General features: G+C 44.1%; 2 protein-coding genes and 1 long non-coding RNA gene across 4 annotated transcripts in view; 1 reads left to right on the plus strand and 2 right to left on the minus strand.

Annotated features, from left to right (window-relative positions):
* The window catches only part of LOC131878818 (transcription factor Sox-2-like), a 1,620-nt gene extending 1,338 nt beyond the window's left edge, over window positions 1-282 (minus strand). The window contains exon 1 of the mRNA XM_059224949.1: window positions 19-282. Within this exon, the coding sequence (XP_059080932.1) occupies window positions 19-183 (165 nt within the window). The 5' untranslated portion in view covers window positions 184-282. The remainder of the gene's footprint in view (window positions 1-18) is intronic.
* LOC131878825 (uncharacterized) overlaps window positions 1-19,711 on the plus strand; it is a 69,373-nt gene that overhangs the window by 30,686 nt on the left and 18,976 nt on the right. The gene's annotated exons all lie outside the window — the stretch shown is intronic.
* LOC131878810 (transcription factor SOX-1-like) lies at window positions 10,427-18,998 on the minus strand. Of its 2 annotated transcripts, none has more exons than XM_059224940.1 (5): window positions 18,297-18,998; window positions 16,046-16,440; window positions 15,419-15,754; window positions 12,149-12,231; window positions 10,427-11,734 (listed from the first exon to the last, which is right to left on the minus strand). In XM_059224940.1, exons 1-5 carry the CDS (start codon window positions 18,500-18,502, stop codon window positions 10,940-10,942), a joined length of 1,815 nt encoding a protein of 604 aa, XP_059080923.1. In that variant the 5' UTR covers window positions 18,503-18,998; the 3' UTR covers window positions 10,427-10,939. The 2 variants fall into 2 exon arrangements, with proteins under 2 accessions (XP_059080923.1, XP_059080922.1); XM_059224939.1 differs by having other exon boundaries at window positions 16,037-16,440.

Raw genomic sequence — 19,711 nt, forward strand, 5'->3', positions numbered from 1 at the left:
CTCGAGCTCACTCAAGACCTTCCATTCCGCACCCAATCGCTTGGAGATTTCCGAGTTATGCATCTTGGGATTGTCTTGTGCCATCTTTCTGCGCTGACCTCGTGACCAAACCATGAACGCGTTCATGGGTCTTTTGATATGATCCTGGCTTTTGGATCCACTCATGTTAGCACCACTAAACATGATCTCCGTCTAGTCCGCTGGACCGATGTGAAATGAACTGAAAAATCCTTCAGTTCATTTATCTCGGAGTTCCCTTGGCCTCGGCGACTTTCTGATGCGGTGCAAGAAGAACAGAGCGAGCTGCGATGGGTGGGTGAGTGGGTGGGTGTGTATGTGTTTGGGTGAATGGATGGATGGATGGATGGATAGATGGATAGATGGGTGAATCAGTGAACGGAGCGCGCGTTTTCTCACCCCTAAGACAAGAGCCAGCTTCTCAAAGATTGCTGCCGGTGCTACTGCTCGCCGTGCCGTTGTTGTTCAAATCGCATCTCACACAACTGTGTCACACTCGCACGTTCCCTGTCCTCAGTCAGTGCTCGAGAACAAGCGGAAGAAACGAGACACGTCGGTTGAGGTAAAGACACTCGGCCATTTGTGCACGCACAACGAGGAGAAACATTTAAACCCGAGGAAAAGGGCTCCTAATTCAAAAACTAAGAAGCAATGCGACTCTCCACGAGAAGAAGAAAAAAATACTTTCCGTCTGGTTGGCTCGCGTCGCAGCGAAATCCCGCATCCTTTCTTTTCCCCGAGACGGGGGGGGGCTGCTCCCCACGCTCTTTTCGCTTCTTTTCTTCATTCGCCTCTTGTTCTTGTTGTTCGCTCCCGATTTCCCTGCTGACTTATTCGTCGTCAAGTCTTTATGGCCATTGTATGTGTGCGTGTGTGTGCGTGTGTGTGCGTGTGTGTGTGTGTCACTCACACACTCAAACACACCCTCCGTGAATGGAGGGGAATCTATCTATCTATCCTCCTCTTCTCTTTCTTTGGCCCATTGTTTAACTCCTCCCCTGGAATGCCTTCGAGCTTGACTCTCATTGGTGGAAAGGACGAAAAGAGGGCCGAAAACAAAAGGAATGCCTACCCAGAAACACAAGAAGCGAGGAGGCTCACCGTCTCGCTCTCACCCGAAACGCACGCAGAACACCACGCACTACCACTTAAACTCGTAAAACCAATACCAGAAGAATGGCGATGAATGCTCCTTTGAGAGTGGACAGACAATCTGTCCGAACCAGACGAACGGAGCCTCAAGACATTGCGATAATAAGATGGACTCAATTTGGCAAGTCGGGAAGCCTCAGAGTTTCAAGCAACCATTTGAATGGTGCATCATAGGATAGGAGTTGGGTTGAAACTTGGAATCTGGCTATCAGACTTTGTCCCCACCCGAATGAGCACAATGAGCAGGGTCCTCTGAGCCTCCTTGCTTGGGTTGCCATTCTTTTCTTGGGCATCTACCGCCCGGGCCCCTCACAAACACTATCTAAGACTAGCTATGGTTGCGGCGGGTTCATTCGTATTGTCTTTCGCAATCAAGTTGCTATTCATTGCCGCCACAAAGGGGATTGACAAAGGCTAAATTCAGGTGCGAAAGAAAAGGGGAGCAAAGATCGTAACATCAAACTTCGGGACTCTATAAGTGGGACATAGGTCAGCACAGGCGCACGGATTTCGTGGACTCGTCATTTGGTGAAAGGGAGATGAATGAATGAAAGATTAAGAGATGTGGAGGGATTGGACAGGGATGTGAGCAGATATGCTGGCGCAGCGGACAGATCATTCGGGTGGTTCCATTCGTTCTTTGAAACCGACTTGAAATAAATTGATTCAAATTAATCATCTCAAATCGTGGGTCTAGCTTGCTCTATCGAACAAACGAAGCACCGCGTTGTTGATTTCATGTTTCAGGTCGTATTGTTCGACGTCCTCTCACGTGCAACTTCAACTTTTTACGACTTGTTTTTTAATCTATTTTTGTTTCGACTACTAAAACTGAACTATTTTTAGCTTTTATGGTCTTTGTTTATCCATTTATTCCATCTATTCTCGATTTCTTGACTGCAACTGTAGCCACAATAAATCAATTAGGTGATTGACGTACTGATTTCATAATACGTCGTTCCTCCTCGATATGAAGTAGTTGTTGTTTAGTCGAAGTGACATTATATTGGGTTGATATTTTCATAGAAACAAAAGAAATCAGCTATATCGTGTTTTTTCGTTCTACTCTTTATTATTAATCTCGTTTTAGTCTCTGTCTTTTGTGACCAGGGGCGCTTTAATCGGTGTTCCGATAGGTTCAATAAAAACCTCCCTTTTTGTCTGTTTGGTAGCTCTATCTGGCGGATATTTTAGAAACTAACCTCATCATTAAACTCTCATGAAAGTGAATAAATATCCTTCCGACGTTATGGTTAAATCATCTTCATCAACTCGTTAGAGGAATCCGATATCATTGCATTTACTAATAGTTGACGACACCTTAAAAATGCATAGGTAACCCTGAAGTTTGGCATGATTAGTATAAGCAAGACGTAATGGAAGATGGTGACACTTTTTATCTTAAATGGTTTTCCTAAAATATGAGCTTATGTCTATGCATTTACTTGAGTGTTTTCAGGACCTCCGGTTAAAAGCGTTGCTTTCCACCATCCAACTAGAATTTTTTTAGTACCAAAAAAAAGTGAATATGTGGCTCTTTCGGCTAGGAAAATGACTTTATTCTGCTGGTACGAGGGAAATATTTGTTTGAACTAAAAGCAGTGACTGGTATGAGGAATTTTTACTCATGATCTTTGTAGTGCATTTGATAGGCACACAATGCATTTAATGCACGATGTGATGATTTGCCCTTAGGGTTTTGATTGAACTAATAGAAACATGCACACTTGTAGTCCATTGACAGTATTTGTATGTAAGCGTAGGATCCCCAGGAATAAAATCCGTCTCTCCCTCATGTTTGCAGCTTAAAAGAGGTCTGTCAGAACAGTAATGATTTAAACGATTACATCAGGAAACAACCACACTTCACGTTCTGTGCCCAACAATTACTTCCGGAACCTTTAAATATAGTTAAACCTTGAGAAATTTTTCGAATAATCCTTTTGGAAATACAACTATCAGATCATGGCGATGTCAATCACGTAATCGTGCAACTAAAAGCAAAATGTGATGAAGTGAAAAGTGATAGCTTTGAAAATGCTGTCCTGGTTTTCCTTGGCCTTTGGATGTTTTGATTAGGTGTTGAAATTTTTATGATGTGGGTTATGCCGCCATATTATTTAATGGAGGTGACAAGGCCACCAAATCGTTGCAGTTTCTGGGCGTTGACATTAGTGTGGTAGCTTAACTATGACTCGAATTCAAAATTCAAACCACATTAAAAGTTCGTCATCTGATGAGCCTCAAGATCCCAAATGGAAGACAGGTTCCAAAATGGGCCTTGTAATGGTTTTTTGGGTCATAGGCCAAAGATCTTGTTCCATTATCTGCGCTAGTGAAAATATTTTTGCTATACATTTAAGACAAATTTATACACGAATTTCACCTCATTAATGTCGTTTATTACTTTTTAGACGATTTTTACCAAACCTATTTTAGTTGCACATTTATTGACGGAGATTTTCGCGGCACTACTGTATTCTTCTCTCTTGTTTGTTCTTTCTTGTCTCGTTCTATAATTTGATTAACTTTGAAGTTTGAAGAGAAACTCAGTAGGCAATCAAGTTGAACCAACTTGCAAATAACGATAGGCTAAGGCAAAGACTGATAAGCACTGAAAGTATCGCATACGTTTCTATCATAATTCTTGTTTTCTTGGAAAGCTAGATACAACATACATCGTCAATGTTTAATCGAAAATGTGACCTCATACACAAGACATTGGTGGACGATAAAGGCTGAATGCCTAAAGGCGAGGCAAACAATGCACGTTTTTCTTCTTTCCCCATTGGGCTTTGTCTTGCTTTTGGTAAGGCAAGGTGGTAAGAAAGGCTGTACGTACTTTGTTATTGTTGGTTCATGAAAAGTTATATACGATAGGAACGCCAGGCTGAACTGTTCTCAGTCTCATTGTCTTGAGGAGAGTTCTCGGGTGTGTCTGGCAGAGTTTATTCTGCTTGAAACCTCGTTGCAATCCCGTGGGTGGTTTCCTCCAAGTCGAATGAGCGAACGTCGGCTGGAGCTTTGACTAGCAGGCACCTTCATCCAAAGGTTCTCGTGAGCCTTTCCAGTTGAACCGACCCAAATCGAGTGAGCCTCGGCAGTCAGTCAGTGTTGGTGGTTTTAGGTTTGATTCGATGTAACCATGCATTGTCAGTGAGAGGACCGAGGGATCTAGAATGGCACGAAAGCAACGAAGAAAGGAAGGGCGGAAGGAAGGAAAAGAAGGGACGCAAGAAGAGTACAAGAAGGGAGAGGAGAAGGAGGAGGAGGAAGGAACGTGAAGGGATAGTGGGATAGATGGAAGCTGCCTCGTCGCATTGTTCCTTGACAAAGGCCGGTTCCCATTCAGGTCTATTCAAAACGACGAGGCCACGGAGGCCGCCGGCCAAAGGATAAAAGAACGCCAATCCCGTTGGAGAATGGCAAAGAATGGAGGAGGACTGAAAGGAAGACGAAAAATCCCATTTTGGAAGAATGAACGCCTTTTGTTGGTGATATGCAAGACGAAGAAGAAGAGAAAGAAGGAGGAGAGGTAGCTTCAGCCAAAGACGAGAGAAACACATTCAAGGCGATGGAACAGAACGTCCAGGAGGATCAACCACGGAGCAGTAGGCCAAGTTCCATGTGAATGGAACAAGATTGGTGATATCACCAGAAATTGGATATCATTGTGCACGAGCTGAGAAGAAGAAGGAGATAAATTCAAGGAAGAACACAACCATTTATTATGTAGCTCAAAGGAGCAAAGGAAAAAGAAGCCTAAACAAACACGACACAACATGTGTGTAGTCTCCATGGTTTGAAGAAGCACGTCCGTTCTTGCCGTGCTTATAGCAAATGCCATAACAGTTTAAGAGTTGGATAGAATGAACGATTCAAATGACAACATTCTACCAATTTCCTGTTTGTGAGGGGCACTTGAAACTCAAAAGCTATTCCTCGTTGACGATGTACTCGTCGTACACATACAATAGAGTACGTATTACTGTACAGTGTCGGTGGTATCAGAGCTAGTCTTCCTAATCCCTTCTCTATTGGGTTTCAAATTTGAGCTCACTGAATAAACATCATTTGGAATTGAAGTTTGTGTTGTCATGATAGTAGATGTGCCAAATTTGCAACACCCAGACCCTGTATCACTTCCAACAACGAACGTAAGTGGGTGAGCTCCTAAATAAATAAAACAAAACTTGGTCCAAATGGACCACTTCCATTCGGGTTCCACTTTTTTCCAACCACTAGCACCTTTTCAAACGAAACTGAATTTAAGTGAGTTTGTTGGAACGGTGGTTGGAATTATTCTGAAAACATTTTTTTTTTCCTTTCGAGTTCTTTTCCCTCCAAATCTTTGCTTCCTGTTGGTTTTCTGCAAACGAATGCAAATGTCAAAGTCAGATCTTGTCAGGGGAGTGTTCCGCTCACCTCACTTTGTTCCATTTATCTCCATCTTGTTCCCATTTCCCCACAAAGAACCCTCCATTTGTGGAAGTCTTGCATTCCCAATTCATGGTACGCTAGACGACCCTAGGGATCAGCGAATCCACCCGGGGGATGGATCCTTTTTGGAACGGGAATGCCTCAGTTGAGTGTAGGCAATGCTCCGTTCCATGTTCACGTGGATTCCAATGGCACCCAAAATACTTCATGGGTCATGAAAACCAACCTAGGATTTGCACCGGGTTTTGAGGGGTTAAATGAAATTGGTTGTCAATATTTCACCTTTAGGACAGTCACGATGGACAAAAAAAACAGAAGCATTGAAACGATTGCCCACGAAACAGCGAGTAAGCGTTAGCACAGGTCGTTCGTTAACTAAGCTGTGCCTTCGGGCGATTGTGTGAATAATCCATGTGAGGGCTCTCAATTCTTGTGGTGTGAGTAGAATCCATCATCTTCATCATGGTCCCTACTACCACTTCCACTACCACCGCCATCTCCGACATTGGCTAGTCGTTCACTTCTGCTATATTGAAGTGGAAATTAAACGGCGTCTATTATCTACCCATCTTGGGTTGATGAAAGGCCAGAGAGAAGCCAGGAGCCTTATTATTGTCTATTAGACCATTGTGTTCACTTCTTCTTCTTCTTCTACTACCACTTCTTCTTTTTCTTCTTCTTTGGCTCCGTCGTCTTGATGTGTGGAGATGGATGAATAGAGGATGTATGGACACTACCGTACACGGACGCTTCTACACTCTCCAGTCACAACCACCACCATCATCTACCATCGTCAGGGCCAAGCAACTTGGTAGCAGTTGAGCTTCCTTCAAAGCTCATTCTCCATCTACTTATCTTGGGTATTGTTCGTATGTAAATGTGATCACCTATTGAATGCGAGAGATTCAGGGGAGAGAAATTGCCTTCAGCTAAGGGTGTTAACTCAAATAAATGCTTCACCACAATTTGACCTACTCTTAATTTGCGCCAGAACACTACTGATTGTAGGTACAGTCGGATGAAGATATCGAACCTAGTTTAAATCTAGAAATTCGGTTCTTCTGCCAATCTTTAGTTGAATGAGATGCGTAGATGATAAATGTTCTTGACAAATTTCAAATGTTGAACTCCAATTCATTGTGGGGGACCAAAGGGACCCATTTCATCGTGATTTCAGAGGGCAAATATCCTTATGTTGGAGAGCTGGTCCCGTCCGTGTCTCGATTCTCGTGTCTCCTTCGTTCATTCTGTCTCTGTTTCCTTTTCTCTTTTCTCCTTCCCTTCGTCCCCTGTTCTCACCCTTCCTCATTTCCAACCAATATTCAATTTGTTCCACGTAATATGGAACCACACTCCCCATTCACTGGCAAAATTATAAGCCCAGAGGGACTTGTCGAGTTATGGAACTTTAAACAGGGCTCTCTTCCCTCCAACGCTCCCACCCAGACATGACATCATGGGCTAAAACATCCAATTTACCTCAGTGGCGTGCCACCCTAAGTAGTGCTATATTGCTGTCCTTATGAGTGATGACTTTCTATTTACTGGTGTTGTGTCTTTCCTGAACAAAGTGGGACCGAGAGGGTGGAATAGCTCCGATGGTCTGACTGAGGGTGAATTCGTGGGTGTTTGGTTGGTTGGTTGGTTGGTGGTATTCATGGATATTTGTGACACCGTTTTCCTCTTCCTCCCGACAGCCAACGCACGCAAACAGGGAAGGAACATTGATGGAAAGAAGGTTGCCAAGGGAGATAGATGGCATTGGTTAAAAGTACGTGGAGAAGTGCTTGGCACGAGTTCCCATTTGTTACGGCATTGTCGGTCGAGGACATGGAGACTTCCTGCCACTTCATGCAGCATGATCCACCATATTTTGATCCGTTTCGTCTCATAAAGAAAATGAGAATGAGGAGATTAGGATTGTCTGATTGTTCGTGAACATTAAACAGTTTCAGTTATATCCAGCGGTTTGGAAACAACACCTAATGGGATCTAGCTAGCTCTCTCAACGCTCCGTGGACCTTGATTCCTGCCTCAATGGACTGGATGGAATTTGCTTGTTGTTCTTGGTCACGAAGGAGTGTGCAATGTAAGAATTGGTTCTTACTCCAACGAGCGAGTATGTGAGCAACCCGCCACGGACTACAGTATTTGCAAGCAGGCTACTTAATTAGCACTGTGATGATTGCCTTTTTGTGCCCCACAATACAAACAAACTATCCGTTTCGCTACAGCCGCACTCGTGAATAGCAAATGTGACAACGCCTAATGTGCTTGCTTGGACCACTATAAACGACGTAAGGTACATACTGTACATACTACTACTACTGCACGTACCACATCTAGTCTCTACATATAGTGTGCGACGTACATTCGAGTGAACGAGTTCAACACTTGACGCACTCACTAAACGTCAACTCCAAAGGCCATCGTCGTGCAGACTCAGTCAATTGGGAAGTTCAATCCATCCATTAGTCACCAACCACAACGTCAAATGAGTGCATTCAGGTCCTATTAGACTAAATTTCTTTCTTTCTTTTCTCCTCTTTGTTGCAGGTGAGTTTTCTGTGGACGTGGCATCGAAGTGGAACTTTTTGGATTCCCTCTATTTCAAGAGTATATTTTCGCTTGGAGGTTGGTAGTTGTTTATGGAAGAGAAAGGGGTGAGATGGATTAGCCGAGATATTGAAAGGCTTAATAATGCTTGGCCACCTTTTCAACCGATTGAGTGGATTCAAAATCAGTACCTATCGTTCCTTGGACAGTGAGGGGATAGACTGGAGAGGAACGCTTTAACGAAGCAATTTGCGATGCTTTGTAGGGGTCCCATGTGCAAGGGCGAAGAATCCACAAATTGAGAATTCAGATGACATCAAAACTTTCTCACACTTATTTACTCTGGGTTGAAGAGAACTAGCCAGGGAGATCGATTTTTTTTACCTTTGGTTGCTTTGGTCATTTCAAAATTTTCGCCAGGGAAACATAAGCCAAACGAAATAAAGGTTCTCATCGTCCTGTTCGAGTAATAATGATTTTACAATTGAGATAAATGCGTGAGAGTTTCGATGAATGGGACTGGCAATAAGTGGTCATATCTTGTTTGCCAACGCTTGAAATTTTATTGAATTATAAATTCGCCAAAAAGGCTACAGTCTCAAGACAAACAGAAATAATAATCTTTCTTCCTATTCACGTCCGCTCTCAAAGTTGATCCCCAAGCTAGTAATAATAGAGCTCTCACATGAAACTGTACACATCGAAAAAAAACTAATGTCCCAAACTTATTGACTTAATGGTTCTGATTTACTAACATTCAATTGACAACTGTGCATGGCCTTTTCCATGTCCCAAGAGTAAATTCACCTTGTCGTTAGTTTCATTATAGAGGTTGGGTTCTAGAGTATCATATGTACAAGCTTCGTTTCATTGGCGAAGGATGGCGGTCGACTTGGCGATTAGCGTGGTCGGCAAAGTTCCTCCTTCAAAAAGAAAACCCTGCAATTACGTTGCCTCTAAAACATACAGAGATGGCTTGGGAGATGAGTAACGACATATTTTAATTACCCCATTGCCCCTTTCAGGCTATGCAGCCCCACACTCATACATCCAGATATACCCTATTCGTCGGCTTAGAACGAAAAATCCTGCACGCATTTCATTTTACCTCATAAACTCAACAGGAAAAATCCCCCAGCCACACCTTAAATATTTTGGGAATTTCATAAACACTCACGAATCAAATGTGCAGCTCATTCGACCTACTTATACATCAATAAATAAGCTTGGCTTAGATCTGCGGATCTTAGGGCGCTACCTTTTATGACCAAGAACAATCTGCCCATTATATCATTTTAGTACACCGAAATCTCAGAGAGCGCGAGGGAAATAAATTTTCATTACGCGGTTCATAATTGTCCCATTAACTGAAGCGACTGTTGGAAAAAACAACACGCTTCAAAGCCCGAATGGAACTCCATTGAAGCCCAAAATTGGGCGGTCAAGTCTTCAATGTCCCCTTTTTCAAAACTTAGATGTCGGATCTAGGTAGATGGGCTTCATCGCCACCTACAAGCTTTTATATTTATCGACCATAGCTCATGAAATGCAGTCGAACTCGTGTGTGGTTGGCTCCTCACGATTATTGTTCATGGTGTGTTTGCTCTCCGTAGTTTATTGCTCTAACGAAGAACACTCCGTTTCCTCAGCAGTCTTTCTGGCAGCATGTCGACTTCAAATTGAATGGTTGGTTGAGACAGTCAACTGATAAGCTCCGCCTGGTTTCTTGGAGGTTTCCACCACAATCAACCAACTGTGTAGTGTGCAACAATGTAGGTACATTTGAGATTCAGAGTTGAACCTGGACAGCGGAGAATACGTCGAAAGGAAGCACGTCAAGACTAGACTCTTTGCCGAGCTTTGTTGTTTGAATGTGGTGCTTCATTGTTATGGATATTGTCTTCGGCATGAAGGGAAAACCAATATGGCTTCTTTCTTTAATTGTGTACCAAGTGAGTTAGACCAAAGAAGATGACTTGGTGGGCTTGAATGGAGGTGAATGAAAAGAGGTGTTGTTATTGCATTTTCAGTCTTTCAAACTCATTACAGGACTTGTCTGTCAAGTTGTCCATCCTGTCAATTATTAACTTATTCCTCAAGTTGCAGTCTCTTCTTCAAGTCGTTACCGATCTTTAAGCCCAAAGGGCCTATAACAATGATGGTTCTATGAACAATCGTAGACTAAAACTCTTTTTATTATTCATTTGAAAGCTGAATTTCCTATTTATCTGGTGATGGTATCGACGATGGTTATCGATGATATTATTACTGTTTTACTGCACTAGTAGGAACTGGCGTAATGTTGTCATTATTCAAGAATCAACAATTTCTTATATGTACATGGCTTACGGTGAATGGTACTATTCAAGGTTGGGAAAAACAAGCGTGGTATAATAAAACGGACAGTGGGACGGGGGAAATATGAAAACAAATCAATCAAAGAAACAACTTGGTCACCAGAAAGTCAGAATGCATATTTACATGACCCTGGGTATCAGGACAAAAGAGAAAATTAATGGAAGCAATTTTCAAAACTTGGGAGGGAATGGGAGGAAACCGCCATTACTCGAACCAAGGCGACGACGAGACTTGGACATAATAATGGCTATATTGCCAAACTTGGGATCTTTGTGACCATTTGTAAGTCTTGGTTATTAGTGCGTTGGTGGTCAGACAAGTTTCGGCCAACATCTTCGTATTGCCGGGATATAACATCACAGAACCTCAAAAACAAATCTGGATTTTCAATTCATTGCATCATGGAAAAGCACATTTAGAATAATACTGAAAGTGGTCTTCTGTATTCGCCGGACCCGCTTTGGCTGGCTGCTGCCGTAGCCGCCGTTCCTTGGTTGTAGTTACCCGAGGCTGCCGCTGCACCCGCGTATTGGCTCAATTGGGCGGCCATGGGGAGGAGGGGCGGTAGACCACCCACACTACCCCCACCGCCTTGCCCCATCATGCCCCCAGCGGCCATACTTTGACTGTAATAGGCCTGGAGAGCGGCTTGTTGGCTACTAAAGTTGTTGGAGGCCGCCACAGAGTGCTGATCTAGGGCAGAGTTCGTGTCTGACTTCACCATCTTCATATCAGGGGAATCGGCGGAGGTACGCCCACTACCCATGGAGTCCGGTGTGAAGGAATTGTGGTCAAAACCCCCTGTTCCGCCACCGCCACCGCCACCACCACCGCCGCCGCCCACCTGGCCTCTTTGAGCCGCCTCGTTGTAGCCTTTGAGGGCCATTGAGGCTGCACTGTCAAAGTAGGAGCGACTCAATGAGTCGGCGGAGTAACTTGTTTTCGCTTGGCTGTTCACCAAACCGTTGGCGTCCATGTTATTGCTATAGGGAGATTTGGACTCGGACTCCATGGGTGACATTTGAGGGTAGTTGGCATGGGCCGCCAATCCGGATTTACTGTGGTGGTCCAAAGATGAAGGGGAGAGGGAATTGACGGTCGACAGGGAAGAATTTCCAGCCGTGGATGTGACGGAAGAGCCTCCGTAGAGCCCCGAGGTGAGATGGGAAGCAGCCGAGAGATAGCTGTTATATTTCATCGGATCCATCATCTGAAACAAGGGCAACATGTATTGATTGCATCAATGCCATTCACGCTCTAAGCTAAGTCACGCTTTCGCTATCCAAGCACCTTGCACCAAGCAACTACATCATCAACAACAACAACAACATTATTGACAAAGCCTATTAAACCGTGAGAGCCGGCGAGGTTCACGGTAGCAAACAATCAATGTCGGGCTCTGAGAACACTCCAATGCAGTATGCCAGATGAAGTGCTGACGATGGTGTTCTGTTTGTTTGCTGGCAATCCATTCTTTGGCTACAAATAACCCTCAATCCATAAACGTTTTCATAAACAAGCAGATCAAAGTTGATCCCTATTTCGTCGTTGTCATTATCGTCATCATCAAGTTTGCCGAGAGTAGGCACTACGATGAATGTATAGAATTGGAAAAAGAGCTTACCTGTGATGATTGCGCCGCCAATTGAGCTGCTACAGCTGCAGAGTATCCGCCAGCATAGGGCGAGAAATATCCACCCATTTGACCTGAAATCAAAGTAACCGAGGTGAAAAGAGAACATCTCTTAAATACTCCTTGATCCTTGGGATTGAATAGTGATAAGTTTCGATTTCCTATCTATTCTCCTTTATGAAGGACTAGTTGTCTTATTAAGTGGATATGTTTTTTCCATATCTAGTGGTGCTTTGGCGACGCCTCATTAACCTAGTTAAAGTGTATAAAATTGATTGCCTCATTACTAGCAGTGACACGGTGTTACTCAAAATGTACCACATTCTACTGAGTCCATGCAAACCGTGCACAAACTCATTCCATACGCATGGCCTCTAAACCCATTTGATTATTTCCTGAATTCATGGCTGAATGAATTAAAAAAGAAATCCCCCTTCCATCATCCTACGCGTCTTAGTCCTTTTACCTCTCCTCATGCATTCATTGATGATGCCAAATGCTGTCGTCGACGTCGACAAATCGATTAAAACCTGAGAGACCAACGAAAACGGCCCAACAACAACAGCAGCAACAACAACGTCGAATCCTATAGTCCCAATACTACTGCACCATACAACAGAAGCAGCAACAACAGCAGCATTGCTCTATGCAGACCATCAGTCCACACCATCACTAACTCGAAATGTTGATTGTCATTCCAAACTGATGACAAAGCATAATGACGAAAAAACCTTTTCTCTGGCTGAATAATAGGAACAACTTCCACATTGTACGGCCACAGTCGGAGTGGATGTACTATACTGTGTGTGCATGCAGCTATGCTAGTGGTACTGTAACATTGTGCGTTCTCCCTGAGCGGTAAAAGTGTACAAGAGTAAAAGAACTAGTAGGATCGTCGACGTCTACCTTAATGCATTCAAAGCATTGATCTGCGTCCGGAAGTGTTTCCCAAATCATTCACGATCAATATGTTGTATTTATCTTGCCTTAAAATACAATCGAATCGATCAGATCCAATCAGTGCAGGAGACTACGCGGTAACTTCACACAGCTACATACCTTATTGAACAATTAGTTTGTTTGCACTAGAGCGATTCATATCCAGATTAGCCCTTCCTGTTTGCACTAAGAATGTACCAACCAACCAACGGGTTCAAATCGGCAGCCCTATTGATTCACATTAGTCAAACCCGTGTTGTTGGTACATGGGTTGTTGGATGAATGGATGGATGGATAGATACTAGCTACTATGTACAGTAGATAGAAAGAGAGGCGGATAGCTGGATAGCTGGATAGTTGGATGGATGGAAGGAAGTGAGGCATGCAAAAAACGGTTGGTAAAAATTCATCTTCGACATCATTTGTCAAACGGCTAATGTATCCTCAGACAGATTGGTTTGTGGATACGATGTGTGTCTGTGTCTTTGGTAGATGGTGGAGCTAGCTCGTGGCTCGGTTATGAGTCATGATAAAGCATGATTTCCTCGCCTTTTTGAGGAATAAAAAGAGCTGTTCAGAAGTGTTTTAGCCCATAAATATTTGACTGCCTCGTTTCTCAGACTGTGCCTAGTTCACTTTCAGCCTAGAGTCGGTTGGCTAAGAGGATCCCACCCTTCAAAGTGTACTAGTAGTATGCATGTCTACCAAGTGTGTAGTGTAGCAGTCTGAACTGAAAACGAAATTGCCATGGCAAAAACCTGTCTTGTGTGGATGGAGACGAGAAGGCGATCGGGACTTGAGGTGGAATGGCTCTTTCGAATTAGGAGTGACAGAATATGGTTGGTATATTCATAAGAATTTTGGCGTGACTAGCTCCATTCTTTGGCTGACAAAAGAGCCAAGGCATGGTCCTGCTTGCCTGGAGGGGCACCAATATACTGTAGTAGAAGTAGTATCCATTGTAGTACATACATTCGTTGCACGTACAGTACATACACACATCCACAGTGAAGCAGCTCGTTTTACAGTGTTCTGAAGGAGCACCCAATCACTTCTTTCTCCCATTTTTTATGACCATGTCTCTCTCAGTTTGATGGCTCATCGAGTTGTTGCGGGGATTAGAAGCCTTTCAAACTGGTCTTCATTCTCCAGCTAACCCAGAAATCAACCTCTCATCAAAAGGAAAGTAGATCTTGGCGAATTCATAGCACTTTTTCAAGAGTGTAGCACTCGAGTTACTAATATGCGTTCTGTACTTCGTAGAAGTGAGAGTTTGAATGACAGGAATGTAATTGATTTTCACGCCTTATGAAATAGTAGAGGGGGAATGAAGAGAACCTATCATCGCATCTCTCTACATCGGGATGAACCACGACTCGTGCATTCATAACCCTCGAACACAAAGCACGGTTGGTTGCTGAGCTTTCCTTCGAGATTGGGAAAGTTTTGGAACTCCGTGAGATTGACTCGGTTTCGGGTTTCGGAACAAGATTACGTTCACTCATCCAGTCGTAGGGACCGTTGACTGGCGTGTGAGCTTTGATCCGATCCAGGAGGATGGCTATTGAGACCAATGAGACAACCTCGATTGTTCTACATACAGTTTCGATATTTTGAAGTTGGCCTCATTCATGTCTGTATGCACAATCCATTCCTTCAAAAGAGACAGTAGGGTTCTTTTTTCCAGTTCGTTGGACCTGGTTGAGTCGTGGACTTTGAAAGAGACAATTTTAGCCTTGTCATTCTTGTGTATGTGATACTCTTCCATTTTGGCCCGAGATTCTCGTGACTGGGATAAAAAAGAGGTTTTTGAGGTTCTTTCAATACCCGAGCTAGTTATCATTAGTGAAACGTGTTTGACCAATGCGAAAGTCATTATTTTGACGTGTTCTTTGATTTAATGAACAACCTCGTAGCCGAGTTTGTGACAAATATTTGGGAACATTGTCCACAAGCTCCAATCGCCAAGCCGCACGCTCAATCTCAGTTGTCATCATCGAAGCTTCGAATTGACCCTTGGAGGTTTTGCGCGACTCATTTCCGAGACTCCAGACAGTACAGACGGACGGACTCACCTACAATTTGTTTGGGTGGGATGACTCTGGCTTTCCCATTACGTACATTAGTCTACTTTTTCCTGCACCGTTCTTGAGAGTTCGAGATGGACGCACGAGCAAGCAGAAGAGTTCGAGATCAGTTTCATGCACTGTTGGCCTCGATATGAGGTAGTTGAATGAAATCCAGCTCCAGATGATCAACTAGCATGTGCCAAAGAATAGGTAGCCTCCGTAGTGTAGTAGGCACAATGTAGTATGTACTAACCTGCTCGGAGAGCTTCCATGGAGACGGATGGATAAGGCATTGTGTAGGGATATCCAGGAGCTTTGAGATTCTTTGGTTTCCGTCTTGGCCGGTATTTGTAGTCGGGATGATCTTGCATATGTTTGGCCCGAATCCGTTTCGCCTCATCAATAAAAGGGCGCTTTTGAGCCTCTGTCAACGTTTTCCACTCGGAACCCAATCGCTTTGAAATCTCGGAATTGTGCATCTTGGGATTCTCTTGGGCGATCTGTCTTCGCTTCATCCGGGACCAAACCATGAATGCATTCATGGGTCGTTTGATGTGGTTGTCATCCATTTTCTTCTTCTCCCCCAATGCTGAAATGGACAAGGAAAGAAGTGGATTTGAAAATAAATAAAACCAAACACTTTAAGACTTTTCAACCAAGCTCGCTCTGCGTAATCTAGATGAGCCATGCCTGAGAGTGCGGATTGGTACTTTGAAGGAAAAATCTCCAATTCTTAATTCCTGATGGTTATGAGCATGATGGGGTTATTGTGCGATTTTTTTTACATCTCGCCTAGTCATCATCGCCATCATGATCATGATCATCATCATCACTATTGTGGTAGCATTGGTGGTTTAACTCAAATACTCACAGTACGTACCTGTGGCACCAGGTGGTTGAGGTGGGGAAATCGAGTTCGTCATTGAAGTCATCCGAGACAATGAGTCTTGGTGATGGAATCCAAAAGCCGAGGACATCATTCCGTCCACCATTTCTTTGGGATCACCGTGTAGACCAGGAAACTCAGAAGCCCCAACAGAATGGTAGGGGGCAGCAGATTCAAGCCCTGAACCACCGGTGCTTCTATTTGTGATGGCTAATGATGACGAAGAAATAGGGGATAAGGAGGAGGACGGCGGCGGCGAAGACGAGGAGGTGGAGGATGACCTAGGCAGAAACGAGCGCGGCGGATGTGCGGCCGTCAGCGGACTGTTTGTGAAAGATGTCGCAAAGGATCCCGTTGCCGCACCCTTAACGGCTGTCTCCGGTGCAATACTGAAATTCAAGTAATGAGAAATTAAACCTTGAAATTGATCATCGTCATGGGAATGGGGCACCAAGATTATCTAGTCCAGTGCTATTCAAGTATAGGAGGGGACACTTCAAATTTTCCAGACTTCAAGGACAACCTCTTTGAGTCGGGTTGGATTTAAGGCCGTCTTTTTATTTATTAGTCATCATAGGTGTAGAGAGCCAAAATAAATGGTTCATGATGGGAAAGTAATATCACGTTTATGGCATTTGGGCAAGAGCAACAGGATTAGACTCGTAATCTAGTCCCACAAGATCCTGGCACAAAAAGCCGCATCTGCCACATGCGATTAGCTTAGCCAGAGAGTGCGAGGAGGGAAGGACAGAGAGCGACAGAGAGACCCGTCAAAGCTTGGAAAGGGGGGGGATCTAGCAAAATCAGGAGAATCCACTTCTATCCGTTTGGCGTGTTGTATCTCGAGGGTGGTGGTTGTGGATGTTGGTAGACTAGTGTGGTCTCTTCTTTACAATAGAGGGATTCAATGCTATCTCTTCAACACCATGTGTGTAACTCGACAAGCCCAACTTAATTAAATCGACCTTTTATCTCGGTGGATATCTTCCGTTCTTTGTTGAATACCAATCCGAAAACCCCCAGTGAGATTGAGAGGGACAGACAGGCAAAGAGAGACAGGCAGAAAGGCAGGGTAGTAGGGCAACTGATATGAGAATGATTTCACACGAGAAGATCCACGTGACACATGCGGCGGGTGAGATCCTTTCGTGGAGACAAAATCAAACGGACGCGTCACATTTCATTTCAAACCAGAACAATTAGAGCGGGTTTGATCATCAGCGTAACTACTCGTAGTTTGCTTGCTCATCGACCATTGCGTGCGTCTCTCTGTGGTCTCCAAAACATTGCTCCAAACCACTTGGTGGTGAATTGGGGTGTGGAAATAGGGCTCATTTCTGTCAATCTGAATCATGTCCAAAAAAAAAACCTCTCAAGGCAAACCTCCCCGTGTCCAACATAACCCATACTAGTACCACCACTACAAGCCCCTCTTCAAACTCCCATCACGTGAACGTTTTCTAACCCCCACCGAGATTGGAGACGACTTTCAGTACATATACTAGTGTACATACAGTAGTAGAGGCTGGAGCCAGAGAAGGAGAGAACCAATGCGAGCGTGTTCCACTACGTGATTTCCCTCTTTTTAACACCCGCCTAGGATTGAGTCTTGTTGTTCCCTCATCAGACAAGCGGCTCATTCACTCAGTTTACTACAAGTATCGGTACTTTCATTCGGGATAGTACTGACATATAGGAGTTTCTAAAGGCGGATCAGAAGACAAGCTCCATCCAAAAAGAAAATCCACTCAAAAGTCCTCACATGCGCAATGAATATGAAGAGCTTTATTTTGGAGAGGGGTCTGGGATCACCTCCATTTCGACTGGAACGGAGTATTGTGCCCAAAAATCATTTGACGAAATCCCCCCCTGAACACAGATCCAACAGCGACAACGACAGCAACAACAAATATTGGAAGAAAGAAAGAACGAGAGGGAGGAGGGATCAGCAAATACAAAAATGCCAAGATGAAATCGTGGTCCCATTTTAAAAACTTCTCCTTTTTCAGACACTTTCAATCTGATCTGGAGTTATGTCAGCCGGATTGAACCTTTGTTACTTGGATCTGAATCCAGAGGGGGAGATTGATATCAGAAATTAGTATGGTATTGACACAATGCCACATGGCTTGACTACCCCGCTCAAGAATTTATTCAGGTTCCACGGCCAACATTTAGGGCTACCATCCAAATGAACCTTGCTTTGTGTGAGGAGAGCCCACCACATTTTTCAAGGACTACTCACTTTTCGATCATGTTGTCGATTGAATATCGCATGGTGCTGATATGGTTGGTGTTTGATGATGCTAATTGGTGTTGAGTCAGGCTGTTGGGAGCCATTGGATAAGAGGAATACGAGGATGTGGGGTAGTGAGATGGATCAAAATGGTGGGGATCGGAAGGAGGAGGAGGAAGAGGAGGATGACGATGGTATTGCAAGTCAGAGTGCATAACTTGAATTCACCTTCAACCCTCAGGTTGTAAGATCACCGAGAGAGGGCAGCAGTCACACAGGCAGTCAGTCAGTCAGGCAAGTACTAACTAGGAAGGTTGGTGAATAATCAGGAAGGATGTGTCTGTGAGTTGTTAGGCTTTGATGGGTCGCTGCTTGAAATTTGTTCGACCTCCTGGCATTCACACAAGCCCAATGCTTCTTTTCCTTTAGGTTCAGCTCAAAGACACGCCAATAAAAGCCAAACTTTAAAAGAATGGGAAGAAAGCTAGGCTATTCACTACTAGCTCTCAAATGAAACTGAGCTGGGTCGTAAGGGCAACAAAAGACCCTTTGTGGCTGTTCTACAGGAGGACAGTGGTATTGGTAGTACTCTTGGTGCTGCTCGCAATAATGAGAACAACAACAACACCATCACAACATCACCATCTCCACTTCAGCCATAACCACGATGGGGATTGTCGTCGCACAGTCTGGTTGGTCAACGAACGACATCCTTCAAGTGATGACCCTCGACTTTGGATTGGTGTCCTTGCCGGTACCCGTCCTCAAACAAGTACCCCCGAGCTAACAACGACTGACTTGATGGCGATAGAAATTCCTACTTGCTCTCTTCTAGCTCTCCGGGTCCAATACTAGATGATCTCCCCGGCTATCTTGTTCTACCAACAAGGAAGGTACTTGGTGAGCACCTTCGTCCCCCTATAGGGCAGGTTATCCCTGACAAAACTGTCCCTAAATAAATGTCCGCAACTACCCCCTGAGTAGGGGGTCAAAAGCAGAGACAATTTTGATGAACAAGATTCGTTTTCCACCCCCGGGTACGCTGAACATTGATTGCTTTGGGGAGGGTACACGAGAGAATAGCCGTTGGTTTTTCACCTTGGTCTAATAAAGTCTTAAGCATCCGCACAAGGTTTATAAGGATTCAAGTCGAGAGTTGCCTCATTTTTTGGAAGAGGGCATTGAGGGTTTTAGGAGCTAATTTTGACTGGAACCAGAGGTTTTGACTCCCAATGGAGTACTATCGCCACTAATAATATTTGTTTAGGTTCATAGGTTCATGACCTGACCGAGAGATCTGGTCCTTGAGCTGTTGACGTTGGGGCAACACCATTCATGAATGATGGCGGGATAAAGGATTATTTAGTTTTGAATTCTTTTCCCTCAGGACGGACAATTTACGGTGGTGGTGACTGATCGACTCT

The sequence above is a fragment of the Tigriopus californicus genome, chromosome 4 (genome assembly GCF_007210705.1).
Source record: "Tigriopus californicus strain San Diego chromosome 4, Tcal_SD_v2.1, whole genome shotgun sequence".
Classification (NCBI taxonomy): domain Eukaryota; kingdom Metazoa; phylum Arthropoda; class Copepoda; order Harpacticoida; family Harpacticidae; genus Tigriopus; species Tigriopus californicus.